This window comes from Pseudophryne corroboree, assembly GCF_028390025.1.
Source record: "Pseudophryne corroboree isolate aPseCor3 chromosome 2 unlocalized genomic scaffold, aPseCor3.hap2 SUPER_2_unloc_3, whole genome shotgun sequence".
Classification (NCBI taxonomy): Eukaryota; Metazoa; Chordata; class Amphibia; order Anura; family Myobatrachidae; genus Pseudophryne; species Pseudophryne corroboree.
Genome location: NW_026967490.1, coordinates 164,510 through 188,106, shown reverse-complemented (window position 1 = coordinate 188,106; position 23,597 = coordinate 164,510). Strand labels below are relative to the sequence as shown.

At 49.9% G+C, this 23,597-nt stretch overlaps 1 protein-coding gene across 1 annotated transcript in view; it reads right to left on the bottom strand.

Annotated features, from left to right (window-relative positions):
- The window catches only part of RECQL4 (RecQ like helicase 4), a gene marked incomplete at its 5' end in the record, with an annotated part of 264,498 nt that overhangs the window by 78,920 nt on the left and 161,981 nt on the right, over nt 1-23,597 (bottom strand). Inside the window, one exon of the mRNA XM_063948748.1 lies at nt 2,368-2,557. Coding sequence (XP_063804818.1) covers nt 2,368-2,557 — 190 coding nt within the window. The remainder of the gene's footprint in view (nt 1-2,367; nt 2,558-23,597) is intronic.

Below are 23,597 nucleotides of genomic sequence, written 5' to 3'. Positions count from 1 at the left end.
AGCTGCCTAATACTAACCTTACTATAACTGCTTATTACTAACATTACTAGGAGCTGCATAATACTAACATTACTATAACTGCTTATTACTAACATTACTAGGAGCTGCATAATACTAACCTTACTAGGAGCTGCCTAATACTAACCTTACTATAACTGGTTATTACTAACCTTACTAGGAGCTGCCTAATACTAACCTTACTAGGAGCTGCCTAATACTAACCTTACTAGGTGATGCCTAATACTAACATTACGGGAGCTGCATAATACTAACCTTACTAGGAGCTGCCTAATAATAACCTTACTAGGAACTGCCTAATACTAACATTATTGGGAGCTGCCTAATACTAACCTTACTAGGTGCTGCCTAATACTAACATTACGGGAGCTGCATAATACTAACCTTACTAGGAGCTGCCTAATAATAACCTTACTAGGAACTGCCTAATACTAACATTATTGGGAGCTGCCTAATACTAACCTTACTAGGAGCTGCCTAATACTAACAATACTGGGAGCTGCCTAATACTAACATTACTATAATTGCTTATTACTAACCTTACTAGGTGCTGCCTAATACTAACATTACTATAACTTGTTATTATTAACCTTAATAGGTGCTGCCTAATACTGACCTTACTAGGAGCTGCCTAATACTAACCTTACTATAACTGCTTATTACTAACCTTACTAGGTACTGCCTAATACTAACCTTACTAGGTGCTGCCTAATACTAACCTTACTAGGTGCTGCCCAATACTAACCTTACTAGGTGCTGCCCAATACTAACATTACTATAACTGCTTATTACTAACCTTACTAGGTGAATGCCTAATACTAACCTTACTAGGAGCTGCCTAATACTAACCTTACTAGAAGCTGCCTAATACTAACATTACTATAACTGGTTATTACTAACCTTACTAGGAGCTGCCTAATACTAACCTTACTAGGAGCTGCCTAATACTAACCTTATTATAACTGCTTATTACTAAACTTAGTAGGTGCTGCCTAATACTAACCTTACTAGGAGCTGTCTAATACTAACCTTACTAGGAGCTGCCTAATACTACCATTAATGGGAGCTGCCTAATACTAACATTACTAGGACCTGCCTAATACTAACCTTACTAGGAGCTAACTAATACTAACCTTACTAGGAGCTGCCTAATACTACCATTAATGGGAGCTGCCTAATACTAACCTTACTAGGAGCTGCCTAATACTAACCTTACTAGGAGCTGCCTAATACAAACAATACTGGGAGCTGCCTAATACTAACATTACTATAATTGCTTATTACTAACCTTACTAGGTGCTGCCTAATACTGACCTTACTAGAAGCTGCCTAATACTAACCTTACTATAACTGCTTATTACTAACCTTACTAGGTGCTGCCTAATACTAACCTTACTGGGTGCTGCCTAATACTAACCTTACTAGGTGCTGCCCAATACAAACCTTACTAGGTGCTGCCCAATACTAACCTTACTAGGTGCTGCCAAATACTAACATTACTATAACTGCTTATTACTAACCTTACTAGGTGAATGCCTAATACTAACCTTACTAGGAGCTGCCTAATACTAACCTTACTAGGAGCTGTCTAATACTAACCTTACTAGGAGCTGCCTAATACTACCATTAATGGGAGCTGCCTAATACTAACATTACTAGGAGCTACCTAATACTAACATTACTGGGAGCTGCCTAATAATACCATTAATGGGAGCTGCCTAATACTAACCTTACTAGGAGCTGCCTAATACTAACCTTACTGGGAGCTGCCTAATACTAACCTTCCTAGGAGCTGCCTAATACTAACCTTCCTAGGAGCTGCCTAATACTAACCTTCCTAGGAGCTGCCTAATACTAACAATACTGGGAGCTGCCTATTACTAACCTTACTAGGAGCTGCCTAATACTAACCTTACTAGGAGCTGCCTAATACTAACCTTACTGGGAGCTGCCTAATACTAACCTTCCTAGGAGCTGCCTAATACTAACCTTCCTAGGAGCTGCCTAATACTAACCTTACTAGGAGCTGCCTAATACTAACCTTACTAGGAGCTGTCTAATACTAACCTTACTATAACTGCTTATTACTAAACTTACTAGTTGCTGTCTAATACAAACATAATACAAACTTTATCAGCTGCTGCCTAATACTAACCTTACAAGGTGCATCACACTCACCCCACTAGATGTGGCCTAATTCTAATATTCTATATTATGATAAACTCCAGTATTCCTGTTACATTTCCAGTCTAATACTTACTCCCTTCGTGTTTCTTCCCACCTGTCACTCACACGTCTCCTCTATCTGTGATATTGCCCCTTCCCCTTGTCACTCGTCACACAACTCACCCTGAAGTTTCTTTCTTTCAGATACTGGATTCACGTCCCCTTCTGATGTGAGGCTTTTCTGCACAGTCACCCCCTGCAGGCAGGTACGTAGCAGCGCAGCTAAACGTTGCGTCTCCTCTCTTCGTGTACAATAAACAATAACCGAATCCAAATTCCTAAAACGTTCACCTTTCAGGAGAGTGACAAGAGCCTAAAGGAGAAAAGATAACAGTATGTATACACGCAGCATATGCCACACCTGTGCACACGGACGTCAGGGAGACTCCCTGAGATCGTGGTGATCTCCCTGAGGCTAGGCTGGGTGGGTGCAGCGCAGTGATGTCATCACTCTTAGGAAGAAGCGCGCTACAAGATAATGGGCACCGCACTGCAGCATACTGATGGCTTCATGACAGCTGTGTATCCAAGGATGTGTGATGAACTATGGGGATGTGCGACATGGTCGTCTCTGGATAAAGAATATCCCCCTCCCCCAAAAAGACGTAACCTGCATTCTGGAAAGACATAGTATATGATGTAACAGGGGAATAATTCTGCATAGTAATAGGGGTACGCACTCCTCCTTCCTGCATTTACCGCCTGGGATCAACCATAGCTTACTCAGGCCTCCGTCACAGGGCGGATTGTGCGTCTCGCAATGAATTGCCCCCAGACAGGGTATCCTAAATGCTTCCTTCCCAATGCTGCCACATTTACTACAGACAGATCCAATCACCGGAAGACAATCCCTGTTACATCTACTCTACATGTGACATCCCTAGAGAGGGAAACGTCTTCATCTGGTGACATTGGGATTAAATGCCCTCTGAACCAATTATCTCTATAACTCAACGTCAGTAATGACCCCGACGTGTGGCTGCCGCCTGACCCTCCGGTAATTACTCTACTCACTGTATATGACCTGTATATATACAATAAGTGACAATACGATGCAGTCTGCAGTATCAGGAACCACTGGACGAGGATATATCGCTAATGTCTCTTTTTCCTTTTTGGCCAATAAAATAATATTTTGGTACCTACCGGTAAATCCTTTTCTCGTAGTCCGTAGAGGATGCGGGGGTCCACTTCATGACCATGGGGTATAGACGGGTCCACCAGGAGCCACTGGTACTTTAGGAGTTTGAGAGTGTGCGCTGGCTCCTCCCTCTATGCCCCTCCTACCAGACTCAGTCTAGAAACTGTGCCCAAGGAGACTACATACTTCGAGAGAAGGATATTACACAGATAGTGGCGAGATTCACACCAGCTCACACATACAAGGCACATCAAGCCAACGAGCCTGAACTACTCAGCAACAGCTGAAACACTACTTACCAAGTAACAATGCAGTACATAACTAAACGCAGTTGTTCTGAACCAAATAACATGTGCAGGAGAACGAAGTGCTGGGCGGGCGCCCAGTATCCTCTATGGACTACGAGAATCCTATTTTCTCTTACGTCCTAGAGGATGCTGGGGTCCACATTATTACCATGGGGATGTACCAAAGCTCCCGGAACGGGAGGGAGAGCGCGGAGGCTCCTGCAGAACTGATTGACTGAACTTCAGATCATCAGAGGCCAAAGTATCAAACTTGTAGAACTTTGCAAACGTGTTCGACCCAGACCAAGTTGCAGCTCGGCAAAGTTACACTCCTGAGACACCCCAGGCAGCCGCCCAGGAAGACCCCACCTTACGAGTAGAGTGGGCCTTAACAGATTTTGGACACGGCAGTCCTGCCATAGAATACTCATGCTGGATAGTGAACCTGATCCAGCGAGAAATAGTCTGCTTAGAAGCAGGACACCCAATTTTCTTGGGATCACACAGGACAAACAGAGAGTCCGACTTTCTGTGATGAGAAGTTCTCTTCACATATGTCCTCAGGGCCCTTACGACATCCAAGGACTTTTATGTAATTGAGGAGTCAGTAGCCACTGGCACCACAATAGGTTGGTTGATATGAAATGCCGACACAACATTCGGAAGAAACCGCTGACGAGTCCGGAGCTCAGCTCTGTCTTCATGGAATATCAAGTAAGGGCTTTTACAGGATAAAGCTCCCAGCTCGGACACACGTCTATCAGAAGCCAAGGCCAACAAAGTGACCGCCTTCCATGTAAGAAATTTGACCTCTACCTCCTGTAGAGGCTCAAACCAATCCGACTGGAGGAACTGCAACACAATGGTAAGGTCCCAAGGCGCCGTAGGCGGTACAAAGGGAGGTTGGATAAGCAGAACTCCCTTCAAAGACGTCTGAACCTCAGGGAGGGCCGCCAATTGTTTCTGAAAGAAAATGGATAGGGCTGAAATCTGGATCTTCACAGGTACCAACCTCAGACCCATATCCACTCCTGATTGCAGGAAGAGGAGAAAACGTCCCAGTTGAAACTCCACCGTAGGAAACTTCTTGGATTCACACCAAGAGACATATTTCTTACAAATACGATGGTAATGTTTAGACGTTACCCTTTTCCCAGCCTTTATGAGGGTAGGAATAACCTTCTTCGGAATGCCCTTCCGAGCAAGTATCAGGCACTCAACTTCCATGCCGTCAAACGTAGCCACGGTAAGTCTTGATAGGCGAACGACCCCTGCTGCAGCAGGTCCTCCCGAAGAGGAAGAGGCCTCGGCTCTTCTAGCAGTAGATTCAGAAGGTCCGCGTACCAAGCCCTTCTTGGCCAGTCTGGGGCAATGAGGATCGCTTGAACCCTTGTTCTCCTTATGAGCTTTAGGATTCTTGGGATGAGTGGGAGTGGAGGAAACATGTACACTGACTGGAACACCCACCGAGACACCAGGGTATCCACTGCCACTGCCTGTGGGTCCCTCGACCTGGACAAAAACGCCGAAGCTTCTTGTTGAGACGAGAGGCCATCAAGTCTATTTGGGGTAAGCCCCAAAGATCTGTTATTTCCTTGAACACTTCCGGATGGAGTCCCCACTCACCTGGATGGAGATTGTGTCTGCTGAGGAAGTCTGCTTCACAGTTGTCTACTCCCTTGGCGACAGACGAATTCTCTGGTGCATGTGGAGGTGAGATCCCAACCACTTGTCCAGGAGATCCAGTTGGAAGGTCCGAGCGTGGAACCTCCCGTACTGGAGAGCCTCGTAAGAGGGCACCATCTTTCCCAAAAGGCTAATGCATTGATGAACCGACACCCTGGGTGTCTTCAGGACATCCCGGGCCATAGCTTGTATCACCAAAGTCTTTTCCTGCGGAAGAAACACTTCCATATCCAGGATCATTCCCAGAAATGATAACCTCTGGGCTGGTTCCAAATGTGACTTTGGAAGGTTCAGAATCCAACTGTGACTCTGTAGCAGTAGTGTTGTGAGAACAATGGACTGCTGTAGCGTCTCCTTGGACGATGCCTTTATCAGCAGATCGTCCAGATATGGAATGATGTTCACACCTTGTTTGCAGAGGAGCATCATCATTTCAGCCATCTCCTTGGTAAAAACCCTCAGTGCTGTGGAGAGGCCGAATGGCAGGGCCTGTTATAGGAAATGACAGTCCAGCAATGCGAAACGGAGATAAGCCTGATGCGGCAGCCAGATCGGAATGTGAAGGTACGCATCCTTGATATACAGGGATACCAGGAATTCCCCCTCTTCCAGACCTGATATCACCGCCCTGAGAGACTACATCTTGAACTTGAACTCCTTTAGAAAGGGGTTCAATGATCTTAGGTTCAGAATGGGCCTGACCGAACCTTCCGGTTTCGGTACCACGAAAAAGGTTGGAATAGTAACCTTTGTTCAGCATGTGAGGTAGCACTGGCACAATGACCTGTGCCTCCACCAGCTTTTGGACAGCGTCCTGTAGCACTGTGCTGTCCTCCAACAGAGTTGGTAAGCCTGACTTGAAAAAGCGATGAGGAGGGAGACTTTGAAATTCCAGCCTGTATCCCTGAGACACAATATCACCCAGGGATCCAGGCCGGACAATACCCAGACCTGAGTGAAGTGTCTGAGTCTCGCCCCCACTGGCCCCACCACCGGGGCGTGCAGTCCACCGTCATGCAGAGGACTTAGGCATACCCGAAGTACAATTTTGTTCCTGGGAACCTGCAGCGGCGAGTTTCTTGGACTTAACCCGACCTCCCCTAAAGAAGGTATTGGAAGTTCTGGCCTTTCTAGGATTGTTAGGCTGAAAGGACTGCGTTGCAGCTGGAGGGAAAGATTTCTTCGGAGCAGGTGCTGCTGAGGGAAGAAACGGAGACTTACCCGCTGTAGTGGTGGATATCCACGTATCTAGAGCTTCCCCAAAGAGAGTCTGACCTGTGTAGAGTAGGGACTCCACACTTCTTCTGGATTCCGCGTCGGCCGACCACTGGCGCAGCCACAGTCCCCGACGAGCTGAAACAGACATGGAAGAGATTCCAGCAACCATGGAACCCAGATCCTTCATGGATTCTACCATAAAACCTGCAGAATCATGAATGTTGCGTAAATACAATGCAACGTCATCCCTATCCATCGTATCCAAATCCTCCAGTAAGGTAGACGACCACTTCACTATTGCCTTTGCAATCCATGCACTAGCAATAGTGGGATGTAATATGGCCCCTGAAGCAGTGTACATTGATTTAAGTGTGTTATCAATTTTCCTATCAGCCGGCTCCTTTAAGGCGGTAGATCCTGGAACAGGTAAAACCACCTTCTTAGAGAGTCTAGACCAGGCATTCCCAACCACGGTCCTCAAGGCACACCAACAGTGCAGGTTTTAGTGATATCCAGGCTGCAGCACAGATGGTTAAATCAAAATAACTGAGCTACTAATTATGTCACCTGTGCTGAAGCCTGGATATCACTAAAACATGCACTGTTGGTGTGCCCCTTGAGGACCGTGGTTGGGAATGCCTGGTCTAGACACAGATGTGTCAACAGTCGGTGGGTTTTCCCCTTTTTTTCTATTCTCCTCAGGGAAAGGAAACGCCACCTGGACCCTTTTAGGGACCTGGTATTTTTTCTCAGGGTTTTCCCATGCTTTCTCAAATATAGCCTTCAGCTCCTTTGACGCAGGGAAGGTTAGCGAGGCTTTTTTATTTTCAGTGAAAAAATCCTCCTCAACCTGCTCAGGTGTGGTATCATTAACATTCAACACATCCCTGGTAGCCTCTATCATCAATTGCACCCCCTTTGCAAGAGATGCAGACCCCCGCAACACATCCCCATCACCGTGTGTGGTGTCAGAATCGGTATCCGTGTCGTCTTGTGTGACCTGCACAAGCGCACGTTTGCGGGGTTATATAGCGGAGTGTCCTAAGGTACCAGAAACCGGCCATACTGCCATAGAGTTCTGCAATACCTGGGTTGCAGATTCATTACTAGCAACACTGTCAGAAATCTGAGAAATCCAAGATTTGATAGAGGAAAACTCACTCACCGCTCTTCAGCACTGTAAGGGGTTGGCGGCATGCTGCTGGGGCGAGCGATCCCCTGTGGCGGAGAACGATCCGACCCCTCTGGAGCTCAGTGTCCAGTCAGCGGAGACAGTGGCTCAGACCCCGCAGGGCGGACACTGTTCCCCCCTCAGTCCCTCGCTGCAGGGAGGCTGTTGCCAGCAACCTCCTGTAAAATAATAAACTCTAAAAATAATTTTAACTAGAAAAGCTCTGTAGAGCTCCCCTAGCTGTGACCGGCTCCTCCGGTCACATTTTCTAAACCAGGCATTCCCAACCACGGTCCTCAAGGCACACTAACAGTGCCGGTTTTAGTGATATCCAGGCTTCCGCACAGGTGACTTAATTAGTAGCTCAGTTATTTTGATTTAACCATCTGTGCTGCAGCCTGGATATCACTAAAACCTGCACTGTTGGTGTGCCTTGAGGACCGTGGTTGGGAAAGCCTGTTCTAAACTGAGTCTGGTAGTAGGGGCATAGAGGGAGGAGCCAGCCCACACTCTCAAACTCTTAAAGTGCCCATGGCTCCTGGTGGACCTGTCTATACCCCATGGTACTAATGTGGACCCCAGCATCCTCTAGGACGTAAGAGAAATACTGAATTATCCTACTGGACACCGTATTCTGCTATATACACAGCTTATTCTACTATACACACCGTATCTTACTATATACACCGCATTCCACTATACACACTGCATTCCACTATATAACACCACATTCTACTATACACGCCGCATTCTACTATACACACTGCATTCCACTATACACCCCACATTCCACTATACACAACGCATTCTACTATACACCGCCATCTACTATACACCCCGCATTCCAGTATACACACCGCATTCTACTATACACAACGCATTCTACAATACACACCACATTCTACTATATACACCGCATTCCAGTATACACACCGCATTCTACTATACACAACGCATTCTTCTATACACAACGCATTCTACTATACACAACGCATTCTACTATATACACCGCCATCTACTATACACACCGCATTCTACTATACACACCACATTCTACTATATACACACCGCCATCTAGTATACACATCGCCATCTAGTATACACACCGCCATCTAGTGTACACACCGCATTGCACTATACACACCGCATTGCACTTGACAATGCTAAATTCTTTTGTCGTATAAACAACCCTTTATGAAGTCTAAGAACACTGTACGCTGTTTACTTAAGAAGTACCGTATGGGTACGCTGGTTGCGTAACGATCGCTCAGCCGTAGGCGAGACGCTCAAGCGTCACGTTCGCTCACGGCCCAGGGATCACAGGACAGCACGTTATTGGCTATGACTAGAGTAATGATTCGCTATGGCGTAGCGGACGCTCGAGACCATGAGGAGATCACCAGCGGCGCAGACGCTCACAACGCTATACCTTTGTCTAAACCTTTTATTAATGAAATACACAGAATACCTTAATGTGAATACAGGGTGTAAGTGCAACCTTGTGTAACCTAACTACAAAGCTGCTTGAGCGTCACCGACGCTCAAGTGAACACTTAACACTATAGGAAATACACAGATACTGGTTTAGGGTCCAAAGCCTATTAACTGTATTATATCTAATATACTTGTAAAAGAGAATAACAGTACAAATGATACACTACAATATAACAGATACTTCCTAACCAAAATACAATACTATCTAATACAATTCAATACTAGTCTAGGGGAGATGTGGGAGAAAAGAGAAGGGAGAGAGAGAGAGAAATGGAAAGAGATGAGAGAAATTGGCTCACAGTAAGGCAATGATTACGGAGAGAAAACTTACGCACAAAGGGTATGATCGCATGCGCCTCGATATCCAGCTCCCGATTATCAGCAAGAAAACCGTTGATGAGAGAGTGAAGTTGGATATGGTCGGCCTGCCTATTTATGCCCCACACACAATGCAATCTCATGGTCCCTACAATCCCATTGTCCATTGGACGAAGGAATTCGGCCCTGCATCACAACAAAAGGTCATAGGTTGATTCATACAGGTGGGCTGTGACGATTTCCAACAGCTCAGGTGGGTGGGAAACTGGGTTTCCCGCCGCATACCTGAGTATGAGTAAATAATAGAAATGGACATAAACTTCTTATGTCCATAACTATCCGCACGAGCGATTAATACGCTCCAAACCAACACCGGAATATTGTCAATTAAATACTCTTCCGATGGGTACCAAACACTGCTGTACGACTCCTGTTAGACCCTTCGTACAATACAAAGAGGGATTCCTCCAAACAGGGACCTTCTATATTAACCAAACTTTCAGAAACTATCAAAGGGACCATGGTCTACAAACTACATTAATTATGAAAATGTGTAACGAATGAGTCGCACGCTACGACTACATAAACTCTACCGTAAATACGCATACCGTGCGCCCGCGGGTGCACGCTTTTGCGGGTATGCGCCTTCACGGGAGAGCGTACGCATGCGCAGCGCGGACCAGTGTGCGGTGCAAATATGGCAACGTGCATAGGGATATTTTTCTGACTTTGACACACTATACACACTGCATTGCACTATACACACCGCATTCTACTATACACACCGCATTCCACAATACACACCGCATTCCACAATACACACCACATTCCACTATACACACCACATTCCACTATACACAACGCATTCTACTATACACACCGCATTCCAGTATATACACTGCATTCTACTATACACAACGCATTCTACTATACACATCGCATTCTACTATATAACACCATATTCTACTATATATACAGCCATCTACTATATACACTGCATTCTACTTTACACACCGCATTCTACTATATAACACCATATTCTACTATATATACAGCCATCTACTATATACACCATATTCTACTATATACACCGCCATCTACTATGCACACCATTCTACTATACACACCGCATTCCACCATATACACCATATTCTACTATATACACCATATTCTAGTATATACACCGCATTCTACTATACACACCGCATTCTACTATACACACACCATATTCTACTATACACACACCGCATTCTACTATACACACACCATATTCTACTATACACACACCGCATTCTACTATACACACACAATATTCTACTATACACACACAATATTCTACTATACACACACCATATTCTACTATACACACCGCATTCTACTATACACACACCGCATTCTACTATACACACACCATATTCTACTATACACACACCATATTCTACTATACACACACCATATTCTACTATACACACACCGCATTCTACTATACACACACCATATTCTACTATACACACCGCATTCTACTATACACACCGTATTCTACTATATACACCACACCACTATATGACCGTCAGAATTTATTTTGGTCTAAATACTTGAAATATAATCACGAGTGGTGTCTTGTGGGGAGACCGCCTGTCACATTACCGACTGCTACATCCCGCCCCCTGTAGATCCCGAAGGTCGGCACCGACTGGTAGGGACACCCATAGAGTGGGAATACAACCCGTGGTGAGCGCATCGAGCCCGCAAGGGGTAACCCTAACATCATCAGGTGCTACCTAATACTAACCTCACCAGGTGCTGCCTAATACTAACCTCACCAGGTGTTGCCTAATACTAACCTTACCAGGTGTTGCCTAATACTAACCTTACCAGGTGCTGCCTAATACTAACCTCACTAGGTGCTGCCTAATACTAACCTCACTAGGTGCTGCCTAATACTAACCTCACCAGGTGTTGCCTAATACTAACCTTACCAGGTGTTGCCTAATACTAACCTCATCAGGTACTACCTAATACTAACCTTACTAGGTGCTGCCTAATACTAACCTCACTAGGTGCTGCCTAATACTAACCTCACTAGGTGCTGCCTAAAACTAACCTCACTAGGTGCTGCCTAATACTAACCTCACTAGGTGCTGCCTAATATTAACCTCACTAGGAGCTGCCTAATACTAACCTCACTAGGAGCTGCCTAATACTAACCTCACTAAGTGCTGCCTAATACTAACCTCACTAGGTGCTGCCCAATACTAACCTCACTAGGTGCTGCCTAATACTAACCTCACAAGGTGCTGCCTAATACTAACATTACTAGGTGCTGCCTAATACTAACCTCACTAGGTGCTGCCTAATATTAACCTCAATAGGTGCTGTCTAATACTAACCTCACTAGGTGCTGCCTAATACTAACCTCAATAGGTGCTGTCTAATACTAACCTCACTAGGTGCTGCCCAATACTAACCTCACTAGGTGCTGCCCAATACTAACCTCACTAGGTGCTGCCCAATACTAACCTCACTAGGTGCTGCCTAATACTAACCTCACAAGGTGCTGCCTAATACTAACCTCACTAGGTGCTGCCTAATATTAACCTCAATAGGTGCTGTCTAATACTAACCTCACTAGGTGCTGCCTAATACTAACCTCACTAGGTGCTGCCTAATACTAACATCACTAGGTGCTGCCTAATACTAACCTCACTAGGTGCTGCTAAATACTAATGAAAAAGGCATACAAGACATACCAAAACTCATAACCTTTGTGTACATAAGTGAAGTAAAAGTCTTGCAGTAACACAAAAAATGGTAGCAATGAGGATCATGTACCAAGAGAAAAGGAGAATAAATGTGAAAAAATATCAGGTATGTTGCCCCACCCCCAATCCCCCCTGAAAAAAAATGCCTCAGAGCAAGTAGACTGAGGTAGAGAGATCTGTACAAAGCTTTTCGTGCTGGTCTTACACCGCCAACACCTATCAGACACCCCTGGGGACATCTGATGTCTGTACCTTTGGGATATTACCATATAGAGAGTCTTCAAGTTGCCACACTAGGGCTTACCTCCCGTGTGTTCCTCCCGGAGCCACCTCCAAGATTTCTTTCCCCAACCAAAGTGACAGGGACGGTATAGAGGAGATTCTCAGTGTAGAGATAGAGTCAGTAGGTGTTAGAGAGGTGTGGTTCATAGGGTCCACCATACTTAGGTCGACAGTGTCTAGATCGACCACTATTGGTCAACAGTGACTAAGTCCACACAAGCATTAGCTCAACATGACAAAAAGGTCGACATGAGGTTTTTTTTGTGTCTTTTCACAGACTGACTGGGAACCCCAATTAGTGGGGTTACCTTTCCAAACGTAGTCCACGTGGACGTAAAGTATGAAAATGCATGTTGACTAATAGTGGTCGCCCTAATGACTGTGGACCTAGAGAGCGGATACCGTTACAGAGAGAGTCAGAAGAGGTCGGGGGCTGGGGGAGCAGCACTATGGTAACAGATGGTGACCCCACGTGTTCCTCCACATGGGGAGCGTGGCACAACAATCTGTATGTACCATCTGGGATGTAATAGTCCCAGGCGGAATCAATCGTATGTCACCAGGCCAAAGGGAAAATATGATCCCAATAATTGTACCGTACACAACACAAGTTACCAATTCCTAGTATCAGTCACAGATCACCGCCATACAATACACATTGCTTCAAGTAGTTGTTTGTGGGAAATGACGCATTACTGTATGCAGTTATATCGGTATTGAGCCATCTCACTATGGCGGTCACTAGTAAGTATCATGGCTCATCTCCAGACTGGACTACTGTAATCTCCTAAGTGCCCTCCCTGACGGCTCATATTCCTAACCAAACCCACTAGGTCCCTCTCCCCTCTCCTACAAGCTCCTCACTGGCCTCCCTGACACATACCTCTCTCCTCTCCAATCTCTCCTCAGTGCTGCACCCGTCTCATCTTCCTCACCAGACGCACTACATCCACCTCCCCTCTCCTACTAGCCCCTCACTGACCTCACTGACACACACCTCTCTCCTCTCCAATCTATCCTCAGTGCTGCACCCGGATCATCTTCCTCACCAGACGCACTACATCCACCTCTCCTCTCCTACTAGCCCCTCACTGACCTCCCTGACACATACCTCTCTCCACTCCAACCTATCCTCAATGCTGCAGCCGGCTCATCTTCCTCACCAAACGCACTACATCCACCTCCCCTCTCCTACTAGCCCCTCACTGGTCTCCCTGGCACACACCTCTCTCCTCTCCAATCTATCCTCAGTGCTGCACCCGGCTCATCTTCCTCACCAGAACCACTATATCCACCTCCCCTCTCCTACTAGCCCCTCACTGGCCTCCCTGACACATACCTCTCTCCTCTCCAATCTATCCTCAATGCTGCACCCGGCTCCTCTTCCTCACCAGACGCACTACATCCACCTCCCCTCTCCTACAAGCTCCTCACTGGCCTCCCTGACACACACCTCTCTCCTCTCCAATCTATCCTCAGTGCTGCACCCGGATCATCTTCCTCACCAGACGCACTACATCCACCTCTCCTCTCCTACTAGCCCCTCACTGACCTCCCTGACACATACCTCTCTCCTCTCCAATCTCTCCTCAGTGCTGCACCCGGCTCATCTTCCTCACCAGACGCACTACGTCCACCTCTCCTACAAGACCCTCACTGGCCTCCGTGACACATACCTCTCTCCTCTCCAATCTATCCTCAGTGCTGCATCCGGCTCATCTTCTTCACCAGACGCACTACATCCACCTCCCCTCTCCTACTAGCCCCTCACTGGCCTCCCTGACACATACCTCTCTCCACTCCAATCTATCCTCAGTGCTGCACCCGGCTCATCTTCCTCACCAGACGCACTACATCCACCTCCCCTCTCCTACTAGCCCCTCACTGGCCTCCCTGACACATACCTCTCTCCACTCCAATCTATCCTCAGTGCTGCACCCGGCTCATCTTCCTCACCAGACGCACTATATCCAACCTCCCCTCTCCTACTATCCCCTCACTGGCCTCCCTGACACATACCTCTCTCCTCTCCAATCTATCCTCAGTGCTGCACCCGGCTCATCTTCTTCACCAGACGCACTACATCCACCTCCCCTCTCCTACTAGCCCCTCACTGGCCTCCCTGACACATACCTCTCTCCTCTCCAATCTATCCTCAGTGCTGCACCCGGCTCATCTTCCTCACCAGACGCACTACATCCACCTCCCCTCTCCTACTAGCCCCTCACTGGCCTCCCTGACACATACCTCTCTCCTCTCCAATCTCTCCTCAGTGCTGCACCAGGCTCATCTTCCTCACCAGACGCACTACATCCACCTCTCCTCTCCTACTAGCCCCTCACTGGTCTCCCTGACACATACCTCTCTCCTCTCCAATCTCTCCTCAGTGCTGCACCCGGCTCATCTTCTTCACCAGACGCACTACATCCACCTCCCCTCTCCTACTAGCCCCTCACTGGCCTCCCTGACACATACCTCTCTCCTCTCCAATCTATCCTCAGTGCTGCACCCGGCTCATCTTCTTCACCAGACGCACTACATCCACCTCCCCTCTCCTACTAGCCCCTCACTGGCCTCCCTGACACATACCTCTCTCCTCTCCAATCTATCCTCAGTGCTGCACCCGGCTCATCTTCTTCACCAGACGCACTACATCCACCTCCCCTCTCCTACTAGCCCCTCACTGGCCTCCCTGACACATACCTCTCTCCTCTCCAACATATCCTAAATGCTGCAGCCGGCTCATCTTCCTCACCAGACGCACTATATCCAACCTCCCCTCTCCTACTAGTCCCTCACTGGCCTCCCTGACACATACCTCTCTCCCCTCCAATCTATACTCAATGCTGCAGCCTGGATCATCTTCCTCACCAGACGCACTACATCCACCTCCACTCTCCTACTAGCCCCTCACTGGCCTCCCTGACACATACCTCTCTCCACTCCAATCTATCCTCAATGCTGCACCCGGCTCATCTTCTTCACCAGACGCACTACATCCACCTCCCCTCTCCTACTAGCCCCTCACTGGCCTCCCTGACACATACCTCTCTCCACTCCAATCTATCCTCAGTGCTACACCCGGCTCATCTTCCTCACCAGACGCACTACATCCACCTCCCCTCTCCTCTCCTACTAGCCCCTCCCTGACACATACCTCTCTCCTCTCCAATCTATCCTCAGTGCTGCACCCGGCTCATCTTCCTCACCAAACGCTCTACATCCACCTCCCCTCTCCTCTCCTACTAGCCCCTCACTGGCCTCCCTGACACATACCTCTCTCCACTCCAATCTATCCTCACTGCTGCACCCGGCTCATCTTACTCACCAGACGCACTACATCCACCTCTCCTCTCCTACTATCCCTTCACTGGCCTCCCTGACACATACCTCTCTCCTCTCCAATCTATCCTCAATGCTGCACCCGGATCATCTTCCTCACCAGACGCACTACATCCACCTCTCCTCTCCTCTCCTACTAGCCCCTCACTGGCCTCCCTGACACTTACCTCTCTCCTCTCCAACCTATCCTCAGTGCTACACCCGGCTCATCTTCCTCACCAGACGCACTACATCCACCTCCACTCTCCTACTAGCTCCTCACTGGTCTCCCTGACACTTACCTCTCTCCTCTCCAATCTATCCTCCGTGCTGCACCCGGCTCATCTTCCTCACCAGACGCACTATATCCAACCTCCCCTCTCCTACTATCCCCTCACTGGCCTCCCTGACACTTACCTCTCTCCTCTCCAATCTATCCTCAGTGCTACACCCGGCTCATCTTCCTCACCAGACGCACTACATCCACCTCTCCTCTCCTACTATCCCCTCACTGGCCTCCCTGACACACACCTCTCTCCTCTCCAATCTATCCTCAGTGCTGCACCCGGCTCATCTTCCTCACCAGACGCACTACATCCACCTCCCTTCTTTTCTCCTACTAGCTCCTCACTGGTCTCCCTGACACATACCTCTCTCCTCTCCAATCTCTCCTCAGTGCTGCACCCGGATCATCTTCTTCACCAGACGCACTACATCCACCTCCCCTCTCCTACTAGCCCCTCACTGGCCTCCCTGACACATACCTCTCTCCTCTCCAATCTATCCTCAGTGCTGCACCCGGCTCATCTTCTTCACCAGACGCACTACATCCACCTCCCCTCTCCTACTAGCCCCTCACTGGCCTCCCTGACACATACCTCTCTCCACTCCAATCTATCCTCAATGCTGCACCCGGCTCATCTTCTTCACCAGACGCACTACATCCACCTCCCCTCTCCTACTAGCCCCTCACTGGCCTCCCTGACACATACCTCTCTCCACTCCAATCTATCCTCAATGCTGCACCCGGCTCATCTTCTTCACCAGACGCACTACATCCACCTCCCCTCTCCTACTAGCCCCTCACTGGCCTCCCTGACACATACCTCTCTCCTCTCCAATCTATCCTCAGTGCTACACCCGGCTCATCTTCCTCACCAGACGCTCTACATCCACCTCTCCTCTCCTCTCCTACTAGCCCCTCACTGGCCTCCCTGACACTTACCTCTCTCCTCTCCAACCTATCCTCAGTGCTACACCCGGCTCATCTTACTCACCAGACGCACTACATCCACCTCCCCTCTCCTACTAGCCCCTCACTGGTCTCCCTGACACATACCTCTCTCCACTCCAATCTATCCTCACTGCTGCACCCGGCTCATCTTCCTCACCAGACGCACTACATCCACCTCCCCTCTCCTCTCCTACTAGCCCCTCCCTGACACATACCTCTCTCCTCTCCAATCTATCCTCAGTGCTGCACCCGGCTCATCTTCCTCACCAAACGCTCTACATCCACCTCCCCTCTCCTCTCCTACTAGCCCCTCACTGGCCTCCCTGACACACACCTCTCTCCACTCCAATCTATCCTCACTGCTGCACCCGGCTCATCTTACTCACCAGACGCACTACATCCACCTCTCCTCTCCTACTATCCCCTCACTGGCCTCCCTGACACATACCTCTCTCCTCTCCAATCTATCCTCAATGCTGCACCCGGATCATCTTCCTCACCAGACGCACTACATCCACCTCTCCTCTCCTCTCCTACTAGCCCCTCACTGGTCTCCCTGACACATAACTCTCTCCACTCCAATCTATAATCAATGCTGCACCCGGCTCATCTTCCTCACCAGACGCACTACATCCACCTCCCTTCTTTTCTCCTACTAGCTCCTCACTGGTCTCCCTGACACATACCTCTCTCCTCTCCAATCTATCCTCAGTGCTACACCCGGCTCATCTTACTCACCAGACGCACTACATCCACCTCCCCTCTCCTACTATCCCCTCACTGGCCTCCCTGACACATACCTCTCTCCACTCCAATCTATCCTCAGTGCTGCACCCGGCTCATCTTCCTCACCAAACGCTCTACATCCACCTCCCCTCTCCTCTCCTACTAGCCCCTCACTGGCCTCCCTGACACACACCTCTCTCCACTCCAATCTATCCTCACTGCTGCACCCGGCTCATCTTACTCACCAGACGCACTACATCCACCTCTCCTCTCCTACTATCCCCTCACTGGCCTCCCTGACACATACCTCTCTCCTCTCCAATCTATCCTCAATGCTGCACCCGGATCATCTTCCTCACCAGACGCACTACATCCACCTCTCCTCTCCTCTCCTACTAGCCCCTCACTGGCCTCCCTGACACTTACCTCTCTCCTCTCCAACCTATCCTCAGTGCTACACCCGGCTCATCTTCCTCACCAGACGCACTACATCCACCTCCACTCTCCTACTAGCTCCTCACTGGTCTCCCTGACACTTACCTCTCTCCTCTCCAATCTATCCTCAGTGCTGCACCCGGCACATCTTCCTCACCAGACGCACTACATCCACCTCCCCTCTCCTACTAGCCCCTCACTGGTCTCCCTGACACATACCTCTCTCCACTCCAACCTATCCTCAGTGCTGCACCCGGCTCATCTTCCTCACCTAACGCACTACGTCCACCTCCCCTCTCCTACTAGCCCCTCACTGGTCTCCCTGACACATACCTCTCTCCACTCCAACCTATCCTCAGTGCTGCACCCGGCTCATCTTCCTCACCAAACGCTCTACATCCACCTCCCCTCTCCTCTCCTACTAGCCCCTCACTGGCCTCCCTGACACACACCTCTCTCCACTCCAATCTATCCTCACTGCTGCACCCGGCTCATCTTACTCACCAGACGCACTACATCCACCTCTCCTCTCCTACTATCCCCTCACTGGCCTCCCTGACACATACCTCTCTCCTCTCCAATCTATCCTCAATGCTGCACCCGGATCATCTTCCTCACCAGACGCACTACATCCACCTCTCCTCTCCTCTCCTACTAGCCCCTCACTGGCCTCCCTGACACTTACCTCTCTCCTCTCCAACCTATCCTCAGTGCTACACCCGGCTCATCTTCCTCACCAGACGCACTACATCCACCTCCACTCTCCTACTAGCCCCTCACTGGTCTCCCTGACACATAACTCTCTCCACTCCAATCTATAATCAATGCTGCACCCGGCTCATCTTCCTCACCAGACGCACTACATCCACCTCCCTTCTTTTCTCCTACTAGCTCCTCACTGGTCTCCCTGACACATACCTCTCTCCTCTCCAATCTATCCTCAGTGCTACACCCGGCTCATCTTACTCACCAGACGCACTACATCCACCTCCCCTCTCCTACTATCCCCTCACTGGCCTCCCTGACACATACCTCTCTCCACTCCAATCTATCCTCAGTGCTGCACCCGGCTCATCTTCCTCACCAAACGCTCTACATCCACCTCCCCTCTCCTCTCCTACTAGCCCCTCACTGGCCTCCCTGACACACACCTCTCTCCACTCCAATCTATCCTCACTGCTGCACCCGGCTCATCTTACTCACCAGACGCACTACATCCACCTCTCCTCTCCTACTATCCCCTCACTGGCCTCCCTGACACATACCTCTCTCCTCTCCAATCTATCCTCAATGCTGCACCCGGATCATCTTCCTCACCAGACGCACTACATCCACCTCTCCTCTCCTCTCCTACTAGCCCCTCACTGGCCTCCCTGACACTTACCTCTCTCCTCTCCAACCTATCCTCAGTGCTACACCCGGCTCATCTTCCTCACCAGACGCACTACATCCACCTCCACTCTCCTACTAGCTCCTCACTGGTCTCCCTGACACTTACCTCTCTCCTCTCCAATCTATCCTCAGTGCTGCACCCGGCACATCTTCCTCACCAGACGCACTACATCCACCTCCCCTCTCCTACTAGCCCCTCACTGGTCTCCCTGACACATACCTCTCTCCACTCCAACCTATCCTCAGTGCTGCACCCGGCTCATCTTCCTCACCTAACGCACTACGTCCACCTCCCCTCTCCTACTAGCCCCTCACTGGTCTCCCTGACACATACCTCTCTCCTCTCCAATCTATCCTCAGTGCTACACCCGGCTCATCTTCCTCACCAGACGCACTACGTCCACCTCTCCTCTCTTACTAGCCCCTCACTGGTCTCCCTGACACATACCTCTCTCCTCTCCAATCTATCCTCAGTGCTGCACCCGGCTCATCTTCCTCACCAGACGCTCTACATCCACCTCTCCTCTCCTACTAGCCCCTCACTGGTCTCCCTGACACATACCTCTCTCCTCTCCAATCTATCCTCAGTGCTGCACCCGGCTCATCTTCCTCACCAGACGCACTACATCCACCTCTCCTCTCCTACTAGCCTCTCACTGGTCTCCCTGACACATACCTCTCTCCACTCCAATCTATCCTCAGTGCTGCACCCGGCTCATCTTCCTCACCAGATGCACTACATCCACCTTCCCTCTCCTCTCCTACTAGCCCCTCACTGGCCTCCCTGACACTTACCTCTCTCCTCTCCAATCTATCCTCAGTGCTACACCCGGCTCATCTTACTCACCAGACGCACTACATCCACCTCCCCTCTCCTCTCCTACTAGCTCCTCACTGGCCTCCCTGACACATACCTCTCTCCTCTCCAATCTCTCCTCAATGCTGCACCCGGCTCATCTTCCTCACCAGATGCACTACATCCACCTCCCCTCTCCTCTCCTACTAGCCCCTCACTGGTCTCCCTGACCCATACCTCTCTCCCCTCCAATCTATACTCAATGCTGCAGCCTGGATCATCTTCCTCACCAGACGTACTACATCCACCTTCTCTCCTACTATCCCCTCACTGGTCTCCCTGACACTTACCTCTCTCCTCTCCAATCTCTCCTCAGTGCTGCACCCGGCTCATCTTCCTCACCAAACGCACTACATCCACCTCCCCTCTCCTACTATCCCCTCACTGGCCTCCCTGACACTTACCTCTCTCCTCTCCAATCTATCCTCAGTGCTACACCCGGCTCATCTTCCTCACCAGACGCACTACATCCACCTCTCCTCTCCTACTATCCCCTCACTGGCCTCCCTGACACACACCTCTCTCCTCTCCAATCTATCCTCAGTGCTGCACCCGGCTCATCTTCCTCACCAGACGCACTACATCCACCTCCCTTCTTTTCTCCTACTAGCTCCTCACTGGTCTCCCTGACACATACCTCTCTCCTCTCCAATCTATCCTCAATGCTGCACTCGGATCATCTTCCTCACCAGACGCACTACAACCACCTCTCCTCTCCTACTAGCCCCTCACTGGTCTCCCTGACACATACCTCTCTCCTCTCCAATCTATCCTCACTGTTGCAGCCTGGCTCATCTTCCTCACCAGATGCACTACATCCACCTCCCCTCTCCTCTCCTACTAGCCCCTCACTGGTCTCCCTGACCCATACCTCTCCTCTCCAATCTCTCCTCAGTGCTGCACCCGGCTCATCTTCCTCACCAAACGCACTACATCCACCTCCCCTCTCCTACTAGCCCCTCACTGGTCTCCCTGACACATACCTCTCTCCACCCCAATCTATCCTCAGTGCTGCACCCGGCACATCTTCCTCACCAGACACACTACATCCACCTCTTCTCTCCTACTAGCCCCTCACTGGCCTCCCTGACACATACCTCTCTCCTCTCCAATCTATCCTCACTGTTGCAGCCTGGCTCATCTTCCTCAGCAAACGCTCTACATCCACCTCTCCTCTCTTACTAGCCCCTCACTGGTCTCCCTGACACATACCTCTCTCCTCTCCAATATATCCTCAATGCTGCACCCGGCTCATCTTCCTCACCAAACGCACTACATCCACCTCCCCTCTCCTCTCCTACTAGCTCCTCACTGGTCTCCCTGACACATACCTCTCTCCTCTCCAATCTATCCTCACTGTTGCAGCCTGGCTCATCTTCCTCAGCAAACGCTCTACATCCACCTCTCCTCTCCTACTAGCCCCTCACTGGTTTCCCTGACAAATACCTCTCTCCTCTCCAATCTCTCCTCAGTGCTGCACCCGGCTCATCTTCCTCACCAAACGCACTACATTCACCTCTCCTCTCCTACTAGCCCCTCACTGGTCTCCCTGACCCATACCTCTCCTCTCCAATCTCTCCTCAGTGCTGCACCCGGCTCATCTTCCTCACCAAACGCACTACATCCACCTCCCCTCTCCACTCCTACTAGCCCCTCACTGGTCTCCCTGACCCATACCTCTCCTCTCCAATCTCTCCTCAGTGCTGCACCCGGCTCATCTTCCTCACCAAACACACTACATCCACCTCTTCTCTCCTACTAGCCCCTCACTGGTCTCCCTGACACATACCTCTCTCCTCTCCAATCTATCCTCACTGTTGCAGCCTGGCTCATCTTCCTCAGCAAACGCTCTACATCCACCTCTCCTCTCCTACTAGCCCCTCACTGGTCTCCCTGACAAATACCTCTCTCCTCTCCTACAAGCCCCTCACTGGCCTCCCTGACACTTACCTCTCTCCACTCCAACCTATCCTCAATGCTGCTGCCCGGCTTATCTTCCTCACCAGACGCACTACATCCACCTTCCCTCTCCTACAAGCCCCTCACTGGCCTCCCTGACACATACCTCTCTCCACTCCAATCTATCTTCAATACTGCAGCCCGGCTCATCTTCCTCACCAGATGCACTACATCCACCTCTCCTCTCCTACTAGCCCCTCACTGGCCTCCCTGACACATACCTCTCTCCTCTCCAATCTATCCTCACTGCTGCACCCGGCTCATCTTCCTCACCAGACGCACTACATCCACCTCCCCTCTCCTACTATCCCCTCACTGGCCTCCCTGACACATACCTCTCTCCTCTCCAACCTATCCTCAGTGCTGCACCCGGCTCATCTTCCTCACCAGACGCACCACATCCACCTCTCCTCTCCTACTAGCCCCTCACTGGCCTCCCTGACACATACCTCTCTCCACTCCAATCTATCTTCAATACTGCAGCCCGGCTCATCTTCCTCACCAGACGCACTACATCCACCTCCCCTCTCCTCTCTCCTACTAGCCCCTCACTGGCCTCCCTGACACATACCTCTCTCCTCTCCAATCTATCCTCAGTGCTGCACCCGGCTCATCTTCCTCACCAAACGCACTACATCCACCTCTCCTCTCCTCTCCTACTAGCCCCTCACTGGCCTCCCTGACACATACCTCTCTCCTCTCCAATCTCTCCTCACTGCTGCACCCGGCTCATCTTCCTCACCAGACGCACTACATCCACCTCCCCTCTCCTCTCCTACTAGCCCCTCACTGGTCTCCCTGACACATACCTCTTTCCTCTCCAATCTCTCCTCAGTGCTGCACCCGGCTCATCTTACTCACCAGACGCACTACATCCACCTCCCCTCTCCTACTAGCCCCTCACTGGTCTCCCTGACACATAACTCTCTCCACTCCAATCTATAATCAATGCTGCACCCGGCTCATCTTCCTCACCAGACGCACTACATCCACCTCCCCTCTCCTACTAGCCCCTCACTGGTCTCCCTGACACATACCTCTCTCCTCTCCAATCTATCCTCAGTGCTGCAC